The sequence below is a fragment of the Hippoglossus stenolepis genome, chromosome 20 (genome assembly GCF_022539355.2).
Source record: "Hippoglossus stenolepis isolate QCI-W04-F060 chromosome 20, HSTE1.2, whole genome shotgun sequence".
Taxonomy (NCBI): Eukaryota; Metazoa; Chordata; class Actinopteri; order Pleuronectiformes; family Pleuronectidae; genus Hippoglossus; species Hippoglossus stenolepis.
In genome coordinates this window covers 21,063,918-21,088,367 of record NC_061502.1, presented here as the reverse complement: position 1 = coordinate 21,088,367, position 24,450 = coordinate 21,063,918, and the positions used below count along the sequence as shown (strand labels likewise).

At 48.5% G+C, this 24,450-nt stretch overlaps 1 protein-coding gene across 1 annotated transcript; it reads left to right on the top strand.

Moving 5' to 3' along the window:
* Nucleotides 1-1,189: 1,189 nt before the first annotated feature.
* cdc42bpb (CDC42 binding protein kinase beta (DMPK-like)) lies at nt 1,190-24,278 on the top strand. Its single transcript, XM_035151076.2, is given in 39 exon segments — nt 1,190-1,901; nt 4,536-4,627; nt 7,221-7,304; nt 7,391-7,486; nt 8,076-8,224; nt 8,653-8,746; nt 8,837-9,037; nt 9,273-9,521; nt 9,618-9,852; nt 13,122-13,229; nt 13,371-13,504; nt 13,630-13,872; nt 14,052-14,162; nt 14,264-14,508; nt 14,605-14,710; nt 14,806-14,930; nt 15,111-15,216; nt 16,255-16,403; nt 16,638-16,735; nt 17,117-17,196; nt 17,556-17,599; nt 17,601-17,628; nt 17,717-17,788; nt 17,897-18,002; nt 18,236-18,372; nt 18,452-18,591; nt 18,702-18,783; nt 18,872-19,088; nt 19,325-19,387; nt 19,596-19,837; nt 19,912-20,266; nt 21,224-21,321; nt 21,408-21,492; nt 21,614-21,731; nt 21,848-21,965; nt 22,125-22,355; nt 22,877-22,985; nt 23,074-23,129; nt 23,593-24,278. Coding segments are annotated over 39 exon segments (5,289 nt in total). The 5' UTR covers nt 1,190-1,732; the 3' UTR covers nt 23,707-24,278.
* The last annotated feature ends 172 nt before the right edge of the window (nt 24,279-24,450 follow it).

Genomic DNA, 24,450 nt, shown 5'->3' with positions numbered 1-24,450 from the left:
TAGTTTTTTTTATACTTTTTTATAACCCTAATAAAGCTCATAATATTTTCATCAATAACAAAGTTTGACTCAAGATCAGAAAATACTAGAATCAGACAAATAATAAATGACTGAAGATCAATACCAATATAATTAGATAATAAAACAAACAACCGTGTTTCACATTGATTCATTGATTGATTGATTGATTGATATATGAGAAACAATCAAATCTTATTTGTATAGCCCATATTCACAAATCCCAGTTTGTCTCATGGTCTTTAACAAGGTGAGACGTCCTCTGTTCTTAACCCTCAACAAGAGTCAAACTACTAAAACCTTTAACAGGTACAGAAGGTAGAAACCTCAGAGACACGTGTGAGGATCCGTCTCCCAGGACGGACACAAGTGAACAGATGTCACGTGGAACAGAGAACATCAGAGAGATCAGAGTATTTACAGCTTTGATTAGAATAAACACTTTGTAGCTGAAGGTCAATGAACTGATGGATTATTGTCAGTAATGGTCGAGTATCTGAGGAGAAATATTATATATCAAGCAGTCATGTTGTAATCATAGTCCACGATCAGGATCCACCATCAAGATCGGATGCCACTATAGTCCACAGTCATTGTCCACTGCCGCCATCAGGATCCACCATCAGCTGCCACCTCGATCGTGGTCCACCACCACTATCAGATGCCAACACGATGAATCTGTGGTCGATAAGGCAAAGGGACTCCGGGGAAGAAGTCCAGTCAGTAACATGTATTGATGAGATATTAATATCTTTGATGAGATAAGGATGGAGAAGAGGAAGGAGAAGCTGGGAAGAGAAGCTCCGTGTGTCATGTGTCCCCCGACCTTCTAGACCTATAGCAGCAGAACTAAGATCAGGTCTAAGACAAACCTGGACCGGCTCTAACTATAAGCTTTATCGTAAAGGAAGGTTTTAAGCCTACTCTTAAACGTACAGATGGTGTCTGCCTCCAGAACTGAAGCTGAGATGATTCCACAGGAGAGGAGCTTGATGCTGAAGCTCTGGCTCCTCCTCTGCTTTTACAGACTTTAGGGACGACAGCCTGAATTCTGGGAGCTCAGAGCTCTAGTGGGTTGATAAGGTACTTTCAGCTCTTTGAGGTATAATGGTGCCATGTTATTTAGGGCCTTGAAGGTGAGGAGGAGGATTGTATAACAGTAGTTGTAAATGAAGGAGGTTATTTTATTGTGAAGCCCTCCCGGACAGGAAGTGTGTGATGGTGTCCAGCTTGTTGAATCCTCCGTCAGGATTCAGCCATATTCCCCGGAGCAGCTCCACCGGCTGTCGGCTCCGAACTGACCCGAAACCTGCTAATCCTCCGCCGGCCGCGCTCCCCGGTTCCGACGGACATTTTAAACGAGGCCGCGCTCGGCCCGGAGCTCCGGGACACGTCACCGACACCGAACGGCGGACATGGAGCAGAGGACCTGAGTCCAGATTTACGGGATTAAACCGGATGTGCAGCGCGGAGGGACGCGGGCCTGCAGCCTGAGCGGCTCTTAGCGGCTCTTAGCGCGACGGAACCCGGCGGAGACACCGACACTCAGCGGCTCAAAATGTCGTTTCCCCGGAGCTAACGAGCTAGTTGCAGCTAGCAGCCTGAGCTCGGGCCACTCGGCAGGAAGCGGCTCCGACACTCGGACCCAGCGGCCGGGGGTTGTCGTCGGAGAGGCAGCGGCGGGCGGTCGTCCCGGGCGGTCGTCCCGGGCGAGATGTCGGCTCAGGTCCGTCTGAAGCGGCTGGAGGAGCTGCTGCTGGAGCAGCGCGCGGCGGGATGTGTGAGCGTGGAGGCGCTGCTCGACCTGCTGCTCTGCCTCCACTCGGAGTGCTCCAGCGGGCCGCTGAAGAGGGAGAAGCACATCACGGACTTCCTGGAGTGGGGTGAGTCCCGGACCGGGCCACAGACCGAGCCTAGACCGCTTCTGTGTGTCGGTCCCGAGAACCAGCTTCCCTGGGACCCTCCGAGGGCTGTGGGGGGGGGCTCCATGGGAGGTCAGCTGGATGCCAGCTGGATGCCAGTGACCCCTGAGAGCGGTTAAGGGTCCAGTGGGTTCCAGGAAGTTCAGAGGAAAACGTTTCAGGATGCAGGGAAATGGTTCAAGTTTAACACAGAAGCTTTATAGGGTCCTTGGACAGTGTTGGATCGTGAGGGACAGTGTTGGATCATGAGGGACAGTATTGGATCATGAGGGACAGTGTTGGAGGGACAGTGTTGGATCATGAGGGACAGTGTTGGAGGGACAGTGTTGGATCATGAGGACAGTGTTGGAGGGACAGTGTTGGATCATGAGGGACAGTGTTGGAGGGACAGTGTTGGATCATGAGGGACAGTGTTGGAGGGACAGTGTTGGATCATGAGGGACAGTGTTGGAGGGACAGTGTTGGAGGGACAGTGTTGGATCATGAGGGACAGTGTTTGAGGGACAGTGTTGGATCATGAGGGACAGTGTTGGATCATGAGGGACAGTGTTGGAGGGACAGTGTTGGAGGGACAGTGTTGGATCATGAGGGACAGTGTTTGAGGGACAGTGTTGGATCATGAGGGACAGTGTTGGATCATGAGGGACAGTGTGGTTCCTTGAGACATGTCAGGTTTTCCAGGTTGACTTTGGAACTGTGAGACGTCGGCTTCAGGGACACAGAGGACTGTGGATCTTTGTGGGACATCAGAGTTTTCCAGGGTTATGAAAGGACTTTCCAGGTCATTGATGAGGGCCCATGATCAATATATTGATTAGAAGTTCCTCACTAACCCACTTTGGCCCAGTTTGTCCTGGATCAGTCTGTCCCTCTCAAACGTTGTCCAGTTTACAGCAGCTGTCAGTCTCTGATCGATCACTGACACCTGTAAACTGATCACCACATGTTTTTATGATCAGATCATCGATCAATAACATCTGATCACACGTTGAGTCCAGATTTGGCCCCAGATTGTGGAACTGGTCAGATTAAAGTCACATAATTAATGATCAGAGTGATTGATCCTCATCGTTGATCAGAGTCCTGGACCCTCCACGAACTTTTCACTTATTCAAAGTTGCACATTCATTTTCTGTCCATCAATCATTATATTGATTTTAGATCTTCCTGGTCACATGTCACTCACTAATCTTACCGATGACGTTTGATATTTTACAGATGACAAGGGCACTGACCTAGTTTTTATTACATGAATATAGCATGAACATAGCATGTACATAACATGTACATAGCATGAACAAAACATGTACATAGCATAACATGTACATAGCATGTACATAACATGAACAAAACATGTACATAACATGAACATAGCATGTACATAACATGAACAAAACATGTACATAACATGAACAAAACATGTACATAACATGAACATAGCATGTACATAACATGAACATAGCATGTACATAACATAATATGTACATAGCATGTACATAGCATGAACAAAACATGTACATAACATGAACAAAACATGTACATAACATGAACATAGCATGTACAAAACATGTACATAACATGAACAAAACATGTACATAACATGAACAAAACATGTACATAACATGAACATAGCATGTACATAACATGAACATAGCATGTAATAACATAACATGTACATAGCATGAACAAAACATGTACATAACATGAACAAAACATGTACATAGCATAACATGTACATAGCATGTACATAACATGAACAAAACATGTACATAACATGAACATAGCATGTACATAGCATGAACAAAACATAAATATAACATGTACATAGCATGTACATAACATGAACATAGCATGTACATAACATAACATGTACATAGCATGTACATAGCATGAACAAAACATAAATATAGCATGAACATAGCATGTACATAACATGTACATAGCATGAACAAAACATGTACATAGCATGAACAAAACATGTACATAACATGAACAAAACATGTACATAGCATGAACATAACATGTACATAGCATGTACATAGCATGAACAAAACATGTACATAACATGAACAAAACATGAACAAAACATGTACATAACATGAACAAAACATGTACATAACATGAACATAGCATGTACATAACATAACATGTACATAGCATGAACAAAACATAAATATAACATGTACATAGCATGAACAAAACATGTACATAACATGAACATAGCATGTACATAACATGAACAAAACATGTACATAACATGTACATAGCATGTACATAACATGAACAAAACATAAATATAACATGTACATAGCATGAACAAAACATGTACATAACATGAACATAGCATGTACATAACATGTACATAGCATGGATATAACATGAACAAAACATGTACATAGCATGCACATAACATGAAAAAAACATGAATATAACATGTACATAACATGAACATTACATGTACATTACATGAATATAACACAGATATAACATGTATACTTGTCAGTGAGACCCTTCACCACCACAGTGAAGGACATGTTTAATATAACATGTATATAACATGAATATAACATGTATATATATACTTGTGTTTGTCAGTGAGACCCTTCACCACCACAGTGAAGGACATGAGGCTGCACAGGGATGATTTTGAGATGCTGAAGGTGATTGGACGAGGAGCTTTTGGAGAGGTAAGACTTCCTGTTGAACTTTGACCCACACATCACATGTCCACTAGATTCCACAATGAACGTCTCAAATGGAGGACGACACTGGCGATGTAGGTCACGTCACATCAATGGTCCACCTGAAGTCACATGACAGACACACTAGGGATGTCACGAGTACACGGTACACTTTTTTTTTTTTTTTTTTTACAGTACAGGACGTACTGAACAATACTGATGCTGTGAAATGTGTGAATAGCGGCAAAGACAAACACACACAAATGCGCACTCCCGCGGACAAGAGAGAGCTTCTTCCCACAGATTGTGACTCAACGCAGTGTTTTAACTTATCGTTGTAGAGGAAGCGACGCCCCGTTTGGGTTTTCTTACAGTCATTGACTTATACATGATCAAATCTCAGAACTGTCCTGGTTTCTGTTCTGTTCTATAATGTTTACAGTCTTTTCTTTTTATTTATTACTTGAAGGCTACATTGTTGCTGTTTTTTTTATGTTCAAATATTTTTAATATGTGTTGAAGTAAATGGGATTTATTGTTTTGATTTAGTTTTTTGCCTTGATATTGAATTGGGCATCGAGAATCGTGGAAACTTTGGTATCGTGACATCCCTTGACACAGGCACACTTTTCATCCACCATTTTGTTTGAACATGTTATTCTCACACGTGCTCCTAAATACATGTCACAGTTCACTTCACACACGTCTGTTTGAAGTTGACTTTTATTTTGGTAGATGTGATTAAAACGTTCGCACTGTTGACTCATTAACGACAGGAAGTGGTCCAGCTCAGCTTCCTGTAAAACGCAGGAAGTAAAATGTGATCAGGAAGCTTTTCCTCCTTTGTCCACACGAGAGGATTGTCGTCTGTTAAGAGTTCCAACTGCACAGCTTAAAAAAATGAAGAGAACCCTTGAATCACACATCAGATCTCAACGAACGATTCAAGTATAAAATCTTTACAGATGAACATTGTATAATTAGTTGAGAACAAAATGACGTAACAACCATCAATGGAAACTAAAACCATCAACCCACTGAGGACTGGATTCAAAACCACACTGAACATCCCAGTAACAAACTGAAACCACAGGCTGATCCAACTGGTGGGAATTTCATCAAGTCATCATGTGACTCAGTGGGTGTGGCCTCCTCCTGCCTGCATGTTCTCCTGACAACGTCTGGACATGATGCTCCTGAGGAGTCGCAGGATGGAGTCCTGGGGGTTCTCCTCCCAGACCTGGATCATCACCTCCTGGACTGTGGACGGACTTGGTGGCGTCGGATGCACCGACACATGATGTCCAATAGGTGCTCAACTGGATTTAGGTCAGAGGAACATGAGGGTCAGTCAATGACATCAACACCTTCTTCATCCAGGAACTGCCGACACACTCTGGACACATGAGACATTGTCCTGCACCAGGAGGAACCCAGGGGCCAGAGAACCAGGATATGGTCTGACAATCACTCTGATTTCATCCTGGTACCTAACAGCAGTCAGGGAACCGTTGGCTGTGACATGAAGGTCTGTTGACCCTCCCAGGATCTGCCTCCTCAGACTCCTCATGGAGTCTGTTTCTCACAGTTTGGTCAGAAACACACCAGGAGTCTGCTTTAGGTCATTTTGTAGAGCAGTGCTCCTCCTGTTCCTCCTCACACAAAGGAGCAGATACCTACTCCTGGGTTGATGCTCTTCTACTGTCCAGCTCTCCTCGTGTCTCCTCCAGGCTCTGGAGACTGTGCTGAGAGACACAGCTTGTAATGTCAGTGTGTAAAATAAGTCACTCCACGGTCCTCACAAGAATGTGTGTGTGTGTGTGTGTGTGTGTGTGTGTGTGTGTGTGTGTGTGTGTGTGTGTGTGTGTGTGTGTGTGTGTGTGTGTGTGTGTGTGTGTGTGTGTGTGTGTGTGTGTCCACATACCAGAGGAAAGGTGTGTCGGAGCCACACCTGCTGCCTGAGGATATAAACACACTGGTGTTTGTGTTTTTGTACTTCAGAGGACAATCCTCAGATTGGTCCCCACAAATACAGAGAAACAAAAACCATAAACACACAGAGTAAATAGAGGCCCAGACACATTAACTTAGTTTCTGTTCAAGTTAGGGATCAGGAACCTGGCCAGGTTCAGATGAAGAATCAAGTTCAGGATCAGATTTAGAATCAAGTTCAGGATCAGGTAAGGTGTGGCCCTTAGCTCTGTGGGTGGTTCACTGAGGTATTTCATGTGAAAACAGAAACGCATCAGAGAAGCACCTGAGGTCTGACTGGTCAGGTGATGTAAACCAGCTCAGGTGTCTGTCAGCCAATCAGATGTTTGAGCGCTCACATACCTGGGAGAGACTTTCAACATGTTTGAACTGGAGACGAACCACATCACTCACAAAAACAGTTATCAGAAGTCTGAGTGTGTGAGGACACACCTGAAAAACCTGGTACACTGGGTACAAGTGGTACACCTGGACTATGAAGCAGGTAGAACTACTGACTAACAAACAAAAACAAAGAGTCACAGAGGAACCAGAAGTGAACTGTCCCCTTGTGTTAATGTCTCTGTCTGTCTCGCTCTGTCTGTCTCTCCCCTTCTTTCTCTGTCAGGTTGCCGTGGTGAAGATGAAACACACAGAGAGAGTTTACGCCATGAAGATCCTCAACAAGTGGGAGATGTTAAAGAGAGCAGAGGTGATTAACACACCTGCAGACTATTGTTAGATTGTTGTATTCTGTTAACATGTTATGTTTAGTATGTAAACGTGTCCTCTGTACAGACTGCGTGTTTCCGTGAAGAGCGTGACGTCCTGGTGAAAGGAGACAGTCAATGGATCACAACTCTGCACTACGCCTTCCAGGACGACAACTACCTGGTTAGTAGTAGTAACGCCACAGGACGGCTGAGCCGCAGATTTGCATGTCGGTCATTTTCTGTTGGGTTCCTGCTACGTTCCCTGCTGCATGTTCTCCCTCCTCACGCCCCTGCTGACCTGCGCTCACTACACGTTAACAATAAACACCAACACTCATCAGAAGTTATTAGGACACGTACAGGACTGATGTTTACTTTGTGTTTTTTTGATTTGCTCGAGTTTATGATTCACATATTTAAACACATTGAAAAAACGAGACGAGACACAGCAGGCACAGCCAGGACGTCAGTTTTAAAGTGTCTGGAACGATCCGGATTCATGATCCAACACCATCGATTAATAACTAAATACACACAAGTTCATCCTGCAGATGATGACACAACACAGTGTTTTAACTTATTTTTGCAGAAGAAGCGACGGTCCGTTTATCCAGGAACATAAATACGAATTCAGCAGGTTTTTATAAAGTTCTAAATGTGAGTGATTAGAAAACTTCAGAGGAGCAGAGTCTCTTTTTTCTTTGTGTGTTTTGATGAATTGTACTGTAGTACCTGGTAACAGATTACTCTGTGTTGTACTTGAACTGCAGTACCTGGTAATGGATTACTACGTTGGTGGAGACCTGCTGACTCTGCTCAGTAAGTTTGAGGATCGTCTTCCGGAGGACATGGCGAAGTTCTACGTGGCAGAGATGGTTCTCGCCATCCACTCCATCCACCAGCAGAACTACATCCACAGGTGAGCTCCTCTGGTTTCCATGGTAACCTCAGTCGGGTGTGGACCAGGGCCTGTTCCAGTTCAAAGTCCAGCTCGTGTGTTCCCACCCGTTCTATCAGGAAGCTCATTGTCCCAGAATGCACTGCACACCAGCAGGCAGATGACATCATGTGCTGCGTTTATACAAAGAACGTCTGACTGGAAATTTACTCTGTAATGACACACACATACTGTGTGTGTGTGTGTGTGTGTGTGTGTGTCAGAGGAAGCGGCCTCTTCCTGAGAGCAGTGTCCTCTGGGAAATGTATATCCTGCTCAGCCTCCTTCCTGCTCAGACACTCTGCTGTCGGGGGGTGGGGGGTGTAATGATTAACGGTTGTATAGGATTATTGAACAGGTCTCTGATGTCTGAGCTCATCATGACAAACATGATCTGATTTCTTTTACAGAGATATTAAACCTGACAACGTCCTGCTGGATGTCAACGGTCACATCCGTCTGGCCGACTTCGGATCCTGTCTCCGCATGATGGAGGACGGCACGGTAACGCTAATGTTAACGATGAACTTGACTAATGCTGTTTAATGGCGCAGAGCTAAAGGGAAGCAGGTTCAGTTCATGGTCTCTCTGCAGGTCCAGTCCTCGGTGGCGGTGGGAACTCCGGACTACATCTCCCCTGAGATCCTGCAGGCGATGGAGGACGGGATGGGACGCTATGGACCTGAGTGTGACTGGTGGTCCCTGGGAGTCTGCATGTACGAGATGCTGTACGGAGAAACGCCATTCTACGCAGAGTCGCTGGTGGAAACTTACGGAAAGATCATGAACCATGAGGTGAGAATCAAATTACTGAGGCTCCGCTCACTAGAAAACGCGTCACATGACCATGGCGATTTGGTGTGAACAGATTTGATCTTGTGTGTGTCTCTCTACGTCTCAGCTCGTCCTCATTGCTGTTTCCAGGTCGTCTGTTTGTCTCCAGAGTCTCGTTCCACTTCTTCTTTTCTAAATCTGAACTCGCCTTGCTCCTCCTTTCTGGCTCCCTTTCTCCTTGTCCTCTTTGTCTCAGGAGCGTTTCCAGTTCCCCTCCCACGTGGCCGACGTGTCGGAGGACGCCAAAGACCTGATCCAGCGCCTGCTTTGCTCTAGAGATCATCGGATCGGTCTGAACGGGATCTCCGACTTCAAGAGCCACGCGTTCTTCATTGGGATCAACTGGGACAACATCCGGTCGGCTGAGGCCCCCTATATCCCCGACGTGTCCTCGCCCACTGACACATCCAACTTTGATGTGGACGACGATGTCCTCAAGAACCCGGTGAGGACAATGGTTCCCGCCCCAACTGAGAACCATGACACCCCCCCACCCACCCACCCTCAGTGTCATGACCTAATTTACGTCTTTGTCTTTCAGGAGATCGCCCCCCTAGTGTCTCACACTGGTTTCACTGGTCAGCACCTCCCCTTCGTTGGCTTCACCTACACCACCGACAGCTGCTTCTCCGACCGCAGCTCCGTCAGCCGGGCAGGGCACAGCCGCCCCCAGGAAACGGAAGGAGGGGTGGGGGGAGGTGAAGAGGTGGAGGCGTTTGAGAGGAGGATCCGCCGTCTGGAGCAGGAGAAGCAGGAACTGAACCGAAAACTGCAAGGTGAGTAAGACACTGTCCGACATGCTTCACATGAGTCAGTGTATTTACTGTCCTGACCTCTGACCCTGACTTCTGATCCTGACCTCTGATCCTTACCCCTGACTTCTGTTCCTGACCCCTGATCCTGACCCCTAATCCTGACCCCTGATCCTGACCTCTGATCCTTACCCCTGACTTCTGTTCCTGACCCTGATCCTGACCCTAATCCTGACCCCTGATCCTGACCTCTGATCCTTACCCCTGACTTCTGTTCCTGACCCCTGATCCTGACCTCTGATCCTTACCCTGACTTCTGTTCTTTACCCTGATCCTGACCTCTGACCCTGACTTCTGATCCTGACCTCTGATCCTTACCCTGACTTCTGTTCTTACCCTGATCCTGACCCTGATCCTTACCCCTGACTTCTGTTCCTTACCCTGACCCTGACCTCTGATCCTTACCCTGACTTCTGTTCCTGACCCCTGATCCTGACCCTGATCCTTACCCCTGACTTCTGTTCCTGACCCCTGATCCTGACCCCTGATCCTTACCCCTGACTTCTGTTCCTTACCCCTGACCCTGACCTCTGATCCTTACCCCTGACTTCTGTTCCTGACCCCTGATCCTGACCTCTGATCCTTACCCCTGACTTCTGTTCCTTACCCCTGATCCTGACCCCTGATCCTTACCCCTGACTTCTGTTCCTGACCCTGATCCTGACCTCTGATCCTTACCCTGACTTCTGTTCCTTACCCTGATCCTGACCCCTGATCCTTACCCTGACTTCTGTTCCTTACCCCTGATCCTGACCTCTGATCCTTACCCTGACTTCTGTTCCTTACCCTGATCCTGACCCTGATCCTTACCCTGACTTCTGTTCCTTACCCTGATCCTGACCTCTGATCCTTACCCTGACTTCTGTTCCTTACCCTGATCCTGACCCTGATCCTTACCCTGACTTCTGTTCCTGACCCTGATCCTGACCCTAATCCTGACCCCTGATCCTGACCTCTGATCCTTACCCTGACTTCTGTTCCTTACCTCTGACCTGACTTCTGATCCTGACCTCTGATCCTTACCCTGACTTATGTTCCTTACCCTGATCCTGACCTCTGACCCTGACTTCTGATCCTGACCTGACTACCCTGACTTCTGTTCCTTACCCCTGACTTCTGTTCCTTACCCTGATCCTGACCCCTGATCCTTACCCTGACTTCTGTTCCTTACCCTGACCTGACCTCTGATCCTTACCCTGACTTCTGTTCCTACCCCTGACCCTGACCTCTGATCCTTACCCCTGACTTCTGTTCCTGACCCCTGATCCTGACCTCTGATCCTTACCCCTGACTTCTGTTCCTTACCCCTGATCCTGACCCCTGATCTCCCCCTGACTTCTGTTCCTGACCCTGATCCTGACCCTAATCCTGACCCCTGATCCTGACCTCTGATCCTTACCCTGACTTCTGTTCCTTACCCTGATCCTGACCCTGATCCTTACCCTGACTTCTGTTCCTGACCCTGATCCTGACCCTAATCCTGACCCCTGATCCTGACCTCTGATCCTTACCCCTGACTTCTGTTCTTTCCCTGATCCTGACCTCTGACCCTGACTCCTGATCCTGACCTCTGATCCTTACCCCTGACTTCTGTTCCTGACCCCTGATCCTGACCTCTGATCCTTACCCCTGACTTCTGTTCTTTACCCCTGATCCTGACCTCTGACCCTGACTTCTGATCCTGACCTCTGATCCTTACCCCTGACTTCTGTTCCCTACCCTGATCCTGACCCTGATCCTTACCCCTGACTTCTGCTCCTGACCCTGATCCTGACCCCTGATCCTGACCTCTGATCCTTACCCCTGACTTCTGTTCCTGACCCTGATCCTGACCTCTGATCCTGACCTCTGATCCTTACCCTGACTTCTGTTCCTTACCCCTGATCCTGACCCTGATCCTGACCTCTGATCCTTACCCCTGACTTCTGTTTCCTTACCCTGATCCTGACCCCTGATCCTGACCCCTGATCCTTACCCCTGACTTCTGTTCCTTACCCCTGATCCTGACCTCTGATCCTTACCCTGACTTCTGTTCCTGACCCTGATCCTGACCCTGTTCCTGACCCCTGATCCTGACCTCTGATCCTTACCCCTGACTTCTGTTCCTTACCCTGATCCTGACCTCTGATCCTTACCCTGACTTCTGATCCTGACCCTGATCCTGACCCTAATCCTGACCCTGATCCTGACCCTGATCCTTACCCCTGACTTCTGTTCCTTACCCTGATCCTGACCCTGATCCTGACCTCTGATCCTTACCCCTAACTTCTGTTCCTTACCCCTGATCCTGACCTCTGATCCTTACCCCTGACTTCTGTTCCTGACCCTGATCCTGACCCTAATCCTGACCCTGATCCTGACCTCTGATCCTTACCCTGACTTCTGTTCCTTACCCTGATCCTGACCCTGATCCTTACCTGACTTCTGTTCCTTACCCCTGATCCTGACCTCTGATCCTTACCCCTGACTTCTGTTCCTGACCCCTGATCCTGACCCCTGATCCTGACCCCTGATCCTGACCTCTGATCCTTACCCCTGACTTCTGTTCCTTACCCCTGATCCTGACCCCTGATCCTGACCCCTGATCCTTACCCTGATCCTGACCTCTGATCCTTACCCTGATCCTGACCCTGATCCTGACCCCTGATCCTGACCTCTGATCCTTACCCCTGACTTCTGTTCCTTACCCTGATCCTGACCCCTGATCCTTACCCCTGACTTCTGTTCCTACCCTGATCCTGACCCTGATCCTTACCCTGACTTCTGTTCCTTCTCTGACTCCTGATCCTTACCCCTGATCCTCCCCTGATCCTGACCCTGATCCTGACCTCTGATCCTTACCCTGATCCTGACCCCTGATCCTTACCCTGACTTCTGTTCCTTACCCTGATCCTGACCTCTGATCCTGACCCTGATCCTTACCCTGACTTCTGTTCCTTACCTGATCCTGACCCCTGATCCTGACCTCTGATCCTGACCCCTGATCCTTACCCCTGACTTCTGTTCCTTACCCCTGATCCTGACCCTGATCCTGACCTCTGATCCTTACCCCTGACTTCTGATCCTGACCCCTGATCCTGACCTCTGATCCTTACCCCTGACTTCTGTTCCTTACCCCTGATCCTGACTTTTGATCCTGACCTCGGATCCTGACTTCTGTTCCTTACCCCCTGACCCTTGACCTCTGACTCCTGACCCTGATCTCTGATCCTTACTGACCTCTAACCCTGCAGAGTCGACTCAGGCGCTGCAGGCCCCGACTCGAGGAGGAACTCTGACCCGAGACAAAGAGATCAAGAAATTGAACGAGGAGATCGAGCGGCTGAAGAAGAAGCTGGCAGGTCAGAGGTCAAATGACTACATTATCAGTGACGCTGTAGTAACAATGGTAGTTGTCATGGTAATATTAGAAAAGTTCTAGTTGTCCTATTTGAAACTGTTGGAGTTCAGGTGTTGAAGCTCCACCCCCTGTGCTGTTGCAGACTCTGACAGGCTGGAGCACCAGCTGGAGGAGGCGGTCACACTCAGACAGGACTATGAGAGCTCCGCCTCCAAACTGAAGAGTGTGGAGAGACAGGTGAAGACACTGAGACAAGAGAAGGAAGACGTCCATAAGGTAAGACACCTGGACACGCCTGCATGTCCCTCACCTCCTCTCCTCCTCCTCTCTCGCCATCTCCTCTTTCTCTCCTCTCATCCTCTCTCTCTCCTTCTCCTCTCTGTCGCCTCCTCTCTGAGCAGCAGCTGTCCGACTCTCTGGAGCGTCTGAGGAGTCAGACCAAGGAGTTGAAGGAAGCTCACTCTCAGAGGAAGTTGGCGCTGCAGGAGTTCTCAGAGCTGTCGGAGAGGATGTCCGAGCTCCGGGCCTCCAAACAGCGTCTGTCCCGTCAGCTCCGGGACAAAGAGGAGGAGATGGACGCCCTGCTGCAGAAGATGGATGCCATGAAACAGGAGATCCGCAAGACCGAAAAGAACCGCAAGGAGGTGAGAGTCCTGAGGGGGGAGGGGGGAGGTGGTTGAAAGCTCTGGAGATGATGTAAGTCGACCTTGAATCGAGTTATTAAAGTCTGAATAAAGAGCTTTCATTCATCATCAGCAGGGGGCGCTGTCTCAGTGACACTGGACTGCTGAATAAAAGGCTTGTGTGTGTTTTGGTTTCTCAGCTGGAGGCTCAGCTGGACGACGCCAAGGCCGAGGCATCAAAGGAGAGGAAGCTGAGGGAGCACAGCGAGGCCTACTCCAAACAGCTGGAGACGGAGCTGGAGGGCCTAAAGGTTAGAGGTCACACAAACACACCTGTTCTCCTAAACACACATTAACTAACTCACACCCCTCACACACTAAAAGGTCATTCTGGCTCTGGTTCTGGTCTCAGTCTCAGCAGGGTCGGGGAGTAGCCGCGGGGGGGGCAGAGTCTCAGCAGGAGCTGTCCCGTCTGAAGGCCGAGCTTGATAAGAAGGTTTTGTTCTATGAGGAGGAGCTGCTGAGGAGAGACTCTGCCCACTCCTCAGAGTTCAAGAACCTACGCAAAGACCTGCACGAGTCTGAGGGGGCGCAGCTTGCCGCCAACAAGGAGCTGCTGCAGGTCCGAGACAAGCTGGACAAGGCCAAGAGGGACAGGTGAGTCCCAAACCAGGTGTGAAAGAGGGACAGATGTGTCCTGAACCAGGTGTGAAAAGAGGGACTGATCCTGATCCAGGTTTGTGTTTCCTGCAGACAAACTGAGATGGATGAAGCTGTTGTGACTCTGAAGGAAAATTTTGAGCGAGAGAAAAATCTGCTGACGGAAGAAAATAGGAAAATGACAGTGGAGACGGACAAGGTGACACAACTACTCAATGCACCATAACACAACTACACAGTAATCACATTACTGCAGTACTGATACAGTGTGTGCATTGTTGATTTTGTGGTCAGCTGTGTGCGTTCGTGGACAAACTAACGGCTCAGAACCGTCAGCTGGAGGATGAGCTTCAGGATGTGTCGTCGAAGAGAGAGAGCGTCGCTCATTGGGAGGCTCAGATCGCTGAAATCATCCAGTGGTGAGTGTCCGGCAAACAGGAACTGTGGTCTACCACTAGGGGAAGCTCCACCCTCAACGTGTGTGTGTGTGTGTGTGTGTGTGTGTGTGTGTGTGTGTGTGTGTGTGTGTGTGTGTGTGTGTGTGTGTGTGTGTGTGTGTGTGTGTGTGTGTGTGTGTGTGTGTGTGTGTGTGTGTTCAGGGTGAGCGATGAGAAGGATGCTCGAGGTTACCTTCAGGCTCTGGCCACCAAGATGACGGAGGAACTGGAAACACTACGCAGCTCCAACCTGGGGACCAGAGCTCTGGTAACACACACACTGACACACACTGACACACAATGACACAAACACAGTAACACATGATTGTTCTTTTAAACTGCCACCTCAGCCTGAGTCAGGAGTGGCCACACCTCCTAGGAAGCCCTGGCCTCCTATTGGTGGAGACAGCAGGGTGAGTGTGTCTGTTAACACTTCCAGCCAATCAGGACTCACTCTAACCATTATGGACATAGTTGAAGAAGCCTGCATGGCTATTGGCTCGCATGTCTGCCAATCATAATACATCAGTGTTTCCATGGAGACTTGTGGTCCATGAAGGCTGGAGAGTCCAATGAGAATATCCAATCATCTTGAGGAATACATGGAGACGGGATCTGATTGGATGTTATTGATTCTGTTGATCTTGTGGTGATGGTGGAGGGGGCGGGGTCTTCTGAACACCTCTACTGCAGGAGGAGTGATTGCATCCGTTTGTCCAATGAGATCTTCCAAATTTCAATTCAGGAATTTACATTTAAACATTGAAAGTGGATTCTCAGAGTTCAGTTCCTTCAGTCCAGAATCGTTGAGCCAGGTTCATCATCAGACTGTTACTGGGCCATTTATTTACTGTGTCTGAACATACTGGAAACACGACAGAACATTGAACTGGATTCTGAGTCAGATTTGAAACCATCGTAATTAAATCAGGATGTTGAATGAGACCTTCAGCGTTTTGGACCAACAGGAGTTCAGGGTCGATTCTCCGCCGCTGACACATTGGTCCAGAGTCAACGTCCTGTCCTCCAAGTGAACTTGTGCATTTCTGGGGTGAATCCAGCAGGGGGTCCTTGACAGGCTCGGGTGAAGAACCATATGATGATGTCATGTCCCCCAGCAGAAACGCCATTCATCACGTCACATAGGATCACATATCATGGTCACCTGACTGTTTTGGCTGCTCTGATTGGCTCCATCTGTTACTGATCGTTAATGATAAGTGTTGTCACCATGGTAACCTGCAGCCTAGTGTGGTTGGGGCTCTGACTCACGGTCGGGGATAACGGGACATCTCCTCCCCCTTAGGACCCGCTGTGGAAGGTGCGTCGCAGTCAGAAGTTGGACATGTCGGCTCGTCTGGAACTTCAGTCGGCTCTCGACGCTGAGATCAGAGCCAAACAGCTGGTTCAGGACGAGCTGCGAAAAGTCAAAGCTGCCAACATCAACCTGGAGAGGTCAGAGGTCACACACACACACACACACACTCTGTCTGCCCTGAACTGCAGGTGGTGTCCCACCTGTCTCACCGTCCTACCTGTCTCACACATCCCACACGTCTCACCTGTCCCACCTGTCTCACCCATCCCACCTGTCTCACACGTCCCACCTGTCTCACCCATTCTACCTGTCTCACACGTCCCACCTGTCCTACCTGTCTCACCTGTCTCACCTGTCTCACGTGTGTGCAGTACGGTTAAGGAGTCGGAGGAGAGGAGCAGGGAGATGGGGGAGCAGATGGAGAATCTGAAGAAGGAGATGGAGGAGAGTTGTTCCCGTTCAGACAAAGGTGAGACTCTCTCTCTACGACACCAAATGTCGATTGATCGGCCTCTGGAAATAATTCCCAACAAATGCACAGGTCCCTTGTGTTCCTGCGACTAAAACCTACGAACACGACGTTTTAAAGTTTCACCACTTCAGAAGCCACCAATCAGAGGGCTCGGAGCTGTCACGATAACAATTAAATGTAGACTTTATTTATATTCAGTACAGCAATGAGGATATTCACATGTCGTTTGAAAACATTTAGTTGATTATTAATGAAAAGGGTCCTGAAATTGAACCTTGAGGGACACCATATTTAACAAGCTTTGTGTTTCTGGTCTTTACATTAGATCTGATAACAAGAAGTAAAAGTATAAAAATGGTGTGTTTTATCTGTCTGCAGGTCTGAAGCTTCCAGATTTCCACGACTCCATCTTTGAATATTTCAACACGTCACCTCTGGCTCCAGACCTGACCTTCAGAGTGAGTCTTGTGATAACCATTTTAGTACTACTGCAGTACACTACTACTCGGGCTGCAGCTATCGATTATTTTAGTAATGAAGTATTCTATTGTTTATTCCATCAATTAATCGAGTAATCGGATAACAAATACTTTTGCGTGTTTGAGTGTGTGTGAGTTGAGCTAACATCGTGATTTTAGTAATCGATTTACTCGATTTACTCCAACAATCGTTTCAGCCCTAACTAATAGAAATAGTATTACTGTCATAGCATTACTACGACTAGTAGTATTACTGTAGTAGACACAAACATTACACACTTGTTGTCAACATTATTAACGTGTGTTTGTGTCTCCAAATGTTCTTTTTTCATTTGCAGACCTCAGACATAGACTCCACCCCCCAGAACTCAGAGACCACGCCCCCTCCCCTCAACCACATCCGAACATGAGGTCAGTCTCTCTCACACTCACACACACACACACACACACACACACACACACTGAAGTGTTGTTCATCAATGAGTCTTTGTTTCCACAGGAAGTTAAAGCAGCATCAGTCCCAGCAAGCCCCTCCCTCACCTACCAGAGCTCAGCACTGACCACACCAAAGGTGAGTCACTGTTTCTTCAGGTGTGATGTCACCTGTGGGGGGGGTGACACCTGTAAAACCAAATCTTTTTGTCATAAACAACATGTGTGTGTGTGTTTGTGTTTTCAGCCCAAAGCTCATCAGCTGAGCATCAAGACGTTCTCCAGTCCAACTCAGTGTACACACTGCACCTCACTGATGGTGGGACTCATCCGCCAGGGCTATGCCTGCGAAGGTACACAACACAAACACACATCACATGCACAACACCACCAGAGCTGCAGCTGAGCATCAGTCTGAGCGACACACTGCACCTGCTACAGTTTACTTGCTGATGTAGAAAGAGTTGGGTGTGTCTGTGTGTTTTTGAGTTCAGGTGTGTGTCTGTGTGATTGTGTGTTCAGGTGTATGTTTGTGTGTGCAGGTGTGTTTTTGTGTGTTCAGGTGTGTCTTCCTGTGTCTCTGCAGTGTGTTCCTTCATCTGTCACGTTTCCTGTAAAGACCACGCCCCCCTGGTCTGTCCAATCCCAGCAGAACAGGCCAAGAGGCCTCAGGGCATCGACGTCCAGAGAGGCATCGGCACTGCGTACAAGGGATACGTCAGGGTAAGACCACTGGTTAGCTAGAGGTGCAGAGGACTCGCATAGAAGCACAGAACCAGACTAACTTGATTCTGTCTGTCAGATTCCTAAGCCTAGCGGCGTAAAGAAGGGCTGGCAGCGGGCGTTCGCCGTGGTCTCTGACTGTAAACTGTTTCTCTACGATGTCCCAGAGGGGAAGTCCACGCAGCCAGGTGTGGTGGCCAGTCTGGTCCTCGACCTCAGGTAACCTGTCTGTCCACTTACCCCACATCAGGACATCTAGGACAAATAGTCCTGAGACGATTCAGGTTGTCTGGTGCAGGTTTAAAAGATATTCATGTTTTCTCTTTCAGAGATGAGGAGTTCTCCGTCAGCTCTGTCTTGGCATCAGATGTGATCCACGCCACCAGGAAAGACATCCCCTGCATCTTCAGGGTAGGAGACCCTGTCCCTTTTGACCCCTCACTGTCTGACCTCTGACATGTGGTCCCTCCTGATTGTGGCTGTTGTTTGTCGTGATTAGGTGACATCATCGCAGCTGATTTCGCAGATCTCGTCAGTGTCTCTGCTGGTCCTGGCAGAGAGTGAGCTGGAGAAGAGGAAGTGGGTCCGGATCCTCGAGGGTCTGCAGAGCATCCTGACCAAGAACCTGCTGAAGAGCCAGCAAGTCCATGTTCTGCACGAGGCCTACGACGCTTCGCTCCCGGTCATTAAGACCACGCTGTCAGCCGCCGTGCTCGGTCAGTGTCGAGCGCTACTCACTACTGCCACGTACTGACAGTCAATTAGTGCAATTCTTTGTTTGGTGTGTTCTTGTGTTGATCAAAGGCTTGGTTGAGTTTTGTCTGGACTTGAGAGAAGGTTGTGGTTGTTTTATTGGAGACAAAGTTTTTACTGTCGATGTTTTTCTCATTTGTTTGTCTGATGAATGATAAGTGAAAATGATCAGTTTTGACCTTGTTTCCTCTGGTTGCAGATCGAGAGAGGGTCGCTCTGGGAACAGAAGATGGACTGTTTGTGGTGGAGGTCACCAGAGACGGTGAGATGGACAATTGAGACATTACATTTCATTTAGCTTATTGTGAGTCGCTTTTATCCAAAGCGACTCACAATAAGTGCATCAACCATGAGGGAACAAACCCAGAACAAGAATCAAGAAACTACAATTTTACAATACATGTGTATTTTAATCAACGTGGTCCTTAACACGTGACCGTGTCGTAACTTGTGGTTGTCTCTCTCTCCAGTGATTGTGCGTGCCGTCGACAGTAAGAAGGTTTATCAGATCGATTTGATCCCGAAGGAGAAAATTGTCGCTCTGCTCTGTGGTCGGAATCGTCACGTTCACCTTCTCCCCTGGGGGGTGCTGGAAGGCGCAGAGCCGACCTTTGACTATAAGCTGGCAGAAACCAAAGGCTGCCAGGCTTTGACCACAGGGGTACTCCGACCTGGAGGCCCCGCCTGCCTGCTGGCTGCTGTCAAACGCCAGGTCAGAATAACGACTCTTACAACTACTGCTCATCCATGGTTCTGATTCTGAAGCTTCTGATTTCATTACTCCAGGTTCAGTGCTATGAGATGACCCGTGCAAAGCCCCACCATAAGAAACTGTGGGAGGTTCAGGCTCCCGGTACGGTACAATGGTTGGGTATGGTGAAGGAGCGGCTGTGTGTCGGGTATCCTTCGGGCTTTGCTCTGCTGGCCCTGCAGGGCGAGTCTTCTCCCATCAGTCTGGTGAGCCCTGGTGACCCGTCGCTGGCCTTCCTGTCCCAACATTCCCATGACGCACTGCACGCCCTGGAGGTCGGATCCAGTGAACTGCTGCTCTGCTTCAGCCAGCTCGGCATCTATGTGGACGGACAGGGCCGCCGGTCCCGAACCCAGGAGCTGATGTGGCCTGCCACGCCGCTCGCATGTAGTACGTTAGTCCTACTGGTAATTACGTCATAAGAGAAGAAGAACAGATCAGACAGGTGTAGACGTCGCCAGGTGAGTGTAGACAGGTGTAGACGGTCGCCAGGTGAGTGTAGACAGGTGTAGTGTAGCCAGGTGAGTGTAGACAGGTGTAGACGGTTGCCAGGTGAGTGTAGACAGGTGTAGACGGTCGCCAAGTGAGTGTAGACAGGTGTAGATGGTTGCCAGTTGAGTGTAGACAGGTGTAGACGGTTGCCAGTTGAGTGTAGACAGGTGTAGACAGGTGTAGACGGTTGTCAGGTGAGTGTAGACAGGTGTAGACGGTCGTCAAGTGAGTGTAGACAGGTGTAGACGGTTGCCAGTTGAGTGTAGACAGGTGTAGACGGTTGCCAGTTGAGTGTAGACAGGTGTAGATGGTTGCCAGTTGAGTGTAGACAGGTGTAGACGGTTGCCAGTTGAGTGTAGACAGGTGTAGACGGTTGCCAGTTGAGTGTAGACAGGTGTAGACGGTTGCCAGTTGAGTGTAGACAGGTGTAGACGGTTGTCAGGTGAGTGTAGACAGGTGTAGACGGTTGCCAGTTGAGTGTAGACAGGTGTAGACGGTTGTCAGGTGAGTGTAGACAGGTGTAGATGGTTGCCAGGTGAGTGTAGACAGGTGTAGACGGTTGCCAGTTGAGTGTAGACAGGTGTAGACGGTTGTCAGGTGAGTGTAGACAGGTGTAGACGGTTGTCAGGTGAGTGTAGACAGGTGTAGACGGTTGTCAGGTGAGTGTAGACGGTTGCCAGGTGAGTGTAGACAGGTGTAGACGGTTGTCAGGTGAGTGTAGACGGTTGCCAGTTGAGTGTAGACAGGTGTAGACGGTTGCCAGTTGAGTGTAGACAGGTGTAGACGGTTGCCAGTTGAGTGTAGACAGGGTGTGTAACAGGTACAGAGGTGTGAAACGTGTCCTTGTCTATCCAGGCTCAAACTCGTCCCACCTGACGGTCTACAGTGAGTACGGAGTGGACGTCTTTGATGTACACACCACTGAGTGGGTCCAGACAATCTCCCTCCGCAAGGTAACCAATCACAGCCCAGCATTGTCTGGAACAAGCCAATCACAGTGTAGCAGTATGTGAAGAGCCTGTTGTGTCTCTGTCCTTAGATCAGACCTCTAAATGTTGAAGGAACGTTAAACCTGCTGAGTTCGGAACCTGCTCGTCTGATTTACTTCAGTAACGCGTCCTCAGGTAACACACACCGTAACACACACTGTAACACACATCCGAACATACACCTGAAACACACCCGAACACACACCCGAACACACACCTGAACACACTCTCTCTGTCTCCACCTGTCTTTCCTCAGAGGGTGACCTCACTATACCGGAGACGTCGGACCACAGCAGGAAGTTGATGGTTCGAACTCGCAGCAAGAGGAAGTTTCTTTTTAAGGTTCCTGAGGAGGAGCGACTTCAGCAGAGGAGGTGATTAAAACAGTGACTGAAATAAAACGATTGTAAAATACAAAATAATAATAAAATATATTGACTTCACACGTTCACACACGAATGTTAAACACAGTTTAACTTGTGTGTTTCAGGGAGATGCTCAGGGACCCTGAGCTCAGGTCGAGGATGATTTCTAACCCGACAAACTTTAACCACGTTGCTCACATGGGACCAGGAGATGGGATGCAAGTTCTCATGGACCTTCCTCTGGTAACTCCTCCTCCTCCGCTCCCTCTTCCTCCGCCTCCTCCTGCTCTTTTCTTCTCTTCTTTCATGCCGGCACGATCTCCTCCTTCATCTTCTTCAGACAGATCTGTTCATCACACTGACTCCTCCTCTTTTCTCTCCTCCTCCTCCCCGATTGGTCAGATTGGTGATGGCGCCTGCCTCTCGCCCTCCCCCTCTCCCTCTCCCTCTTCCTCCTCCTCCCGTCACACCCTCATCTCTCCTCCCTCCAACTTTGAGCACGTCTATCACATGACGTCGGCATCGGCCGGCGCCTTCTTGCAGAAAGACGCCTCCTCTTCCTCCTCCTCCCAGCAGAGCCTCCTGCAGCCCTCCTCCTCTTCCTCCTCTCCCTCCATCTCCTCTTTGGGAAGGGTAGGCCACCTCTCTCTATCTCCCTCCCTCACTCCCTCCCCCCAGTGGTCAGCTCAGGTTAATGCTGCGTTCATGTTCAGTCATGTGACACAGAGAGAGACAGACAGGTGAGTTGGTCGTCATGGTAACAGGTTGTGTGGCAGATGAGACTGGTTCTAGTTTAATAACAGGAAGTGAGAGCGGCTGGATTCTCAGTATTGATTATCCAGCTGAATGTTTTCTTTATTGATTGGTTGACTGATCAGTAAGAGTCAATCATCACAGTGAACTGTTTATCTGTTGTTCAACTCATCAATCATCTCAGGAACTACACATCCCATGAGGCTTTGCTACAGAAACACTGCAGCAGATGCTCAGTTTATTAAAATGTTTGTGAGGGGGCAGGACCTTACACAGCCACAGGGGGCGCTGCAGATCAGCCTGTACATCCACATTTTATTGTATTTTAATCTTGTGTGTGTGTGTGTGTGTGTGTGTGTGTGTGTGTGTGTGTGTGTGTGTGTGTGTGTGCGTGCGCGCAGAGTGTGATGGCTTCCTCTCAGGATGACTCAGTGAAAGATAAGCCCCGCCCCCTGTCCAGTATCTCCCGGCAACACAGAAGCAAGACGCACATCACCCGCACCGCATCAGGTACACACACACACACACACACACACACACACACACATTGACCTGTCTCCAGTGATGTCATCTGAGATCCTGGTTTCTATTGGTTCAGATTTTGGGGGTGGAGCTCGTAGCGTCTCTGAACTCGACCAGGACCTGGACCGAGAGGTAAGCCGTCCCTTTTAATCATCAAAGGGTGGTTTAGTTGTGATGTCACGTGACCTGATGACATCTAATCTGTCCAATCAGAAAACTGCTCCATCATGCAGGCTCCACAATGTTTGATTTAGGTGCATCCAAAACTTTTCACTCAGCTTTTTCCACCGATTCTTAAGAATATTCAGTTTGACTGTCTCGTGTGTAGCAGGTAAAAATGTTGGACATTTTTTCAATGTGTTTTAAAAAAGTCTCAACTCTGGAGTGAATCAAAGCAAAGTTCAGTTCAGGTTCTAATAACTTGTGATGAGTGTTGGTGTTTAGTGAAAGTGTAAAGTGACCAGAGAACGTTTTTAGTCATGTGACCTCATAAGAGAGAGAAACTGAACGAGATCATCAGTTTTTACTTTGGTTTGATCTATGTCTCTCTGTCTCCCCCATGTCTCCCTATGTATTTTAAATGTCTCTCACCCAGCCGGACTCAGACTCGACCAAACACTCGACCCCCTCTAACAGCTCCAACCCCAGCAGCCCCAACTCGCCCCACCGCAGCCGCCTCACCCTGGACAGCCTGGACTTTGAGCCCTAAGGCCCCACCCCCTGCACACATGAAGGGCTGAGGTAGCCAATCAGGCTGCAGACTGAGACTTAAAATTTTACTCTGATGATTTTATTGTGACGGGATCAGTCTGAGCTTCCTGCTGCTTTTACTTTTTTGGGATTTTACCTGCTGGGAAGCCCCACCCCCTGATATTAACCCCGCCCCTGCTGACTGCTGCTGTGTTGACCTTTACTCTGATTGGCTCCGTGGGACCAATCACCTCCTCCTCGCCCCTACAGAACTTTGTGCTGAGCTTTAACCATTAGCCGCTGAGGTGGAACACCCTGACAGACGGGAGGTCTCCCTCTGATGGAAAAACACTGTATGAAATGACGTTAAAGTTTTGTTAAGTTGCACATCTTCATCATTTTCATCGTTGTGGTTGTAGAAAAATTCTTTAATTTTGTGTCAGTGATAATCTTTCCCGACCCCGCCCTCTGACCTCAGGTGGGTGGGGTCACACCTTAACACTACTGCTTCTTCCAGAATCACCAGGTAAAATGTTTGTAACTAAACGTTTAGCAGCCGAACACAAACACAATAAAAGTATCTGAAGAGAGCCTTTGTCTGAACCAGGACACTGTTTACACCAGTCCACACACTGTTTACACCAGTCCACACACTGTTTACACCAGTTCACACACTGTTTACACCAGTTCACACACTGTTTACACCAGTTCACACCAGTTCACACACTGTTTACACCAGTTCACACCAGTTCACACACTGTTT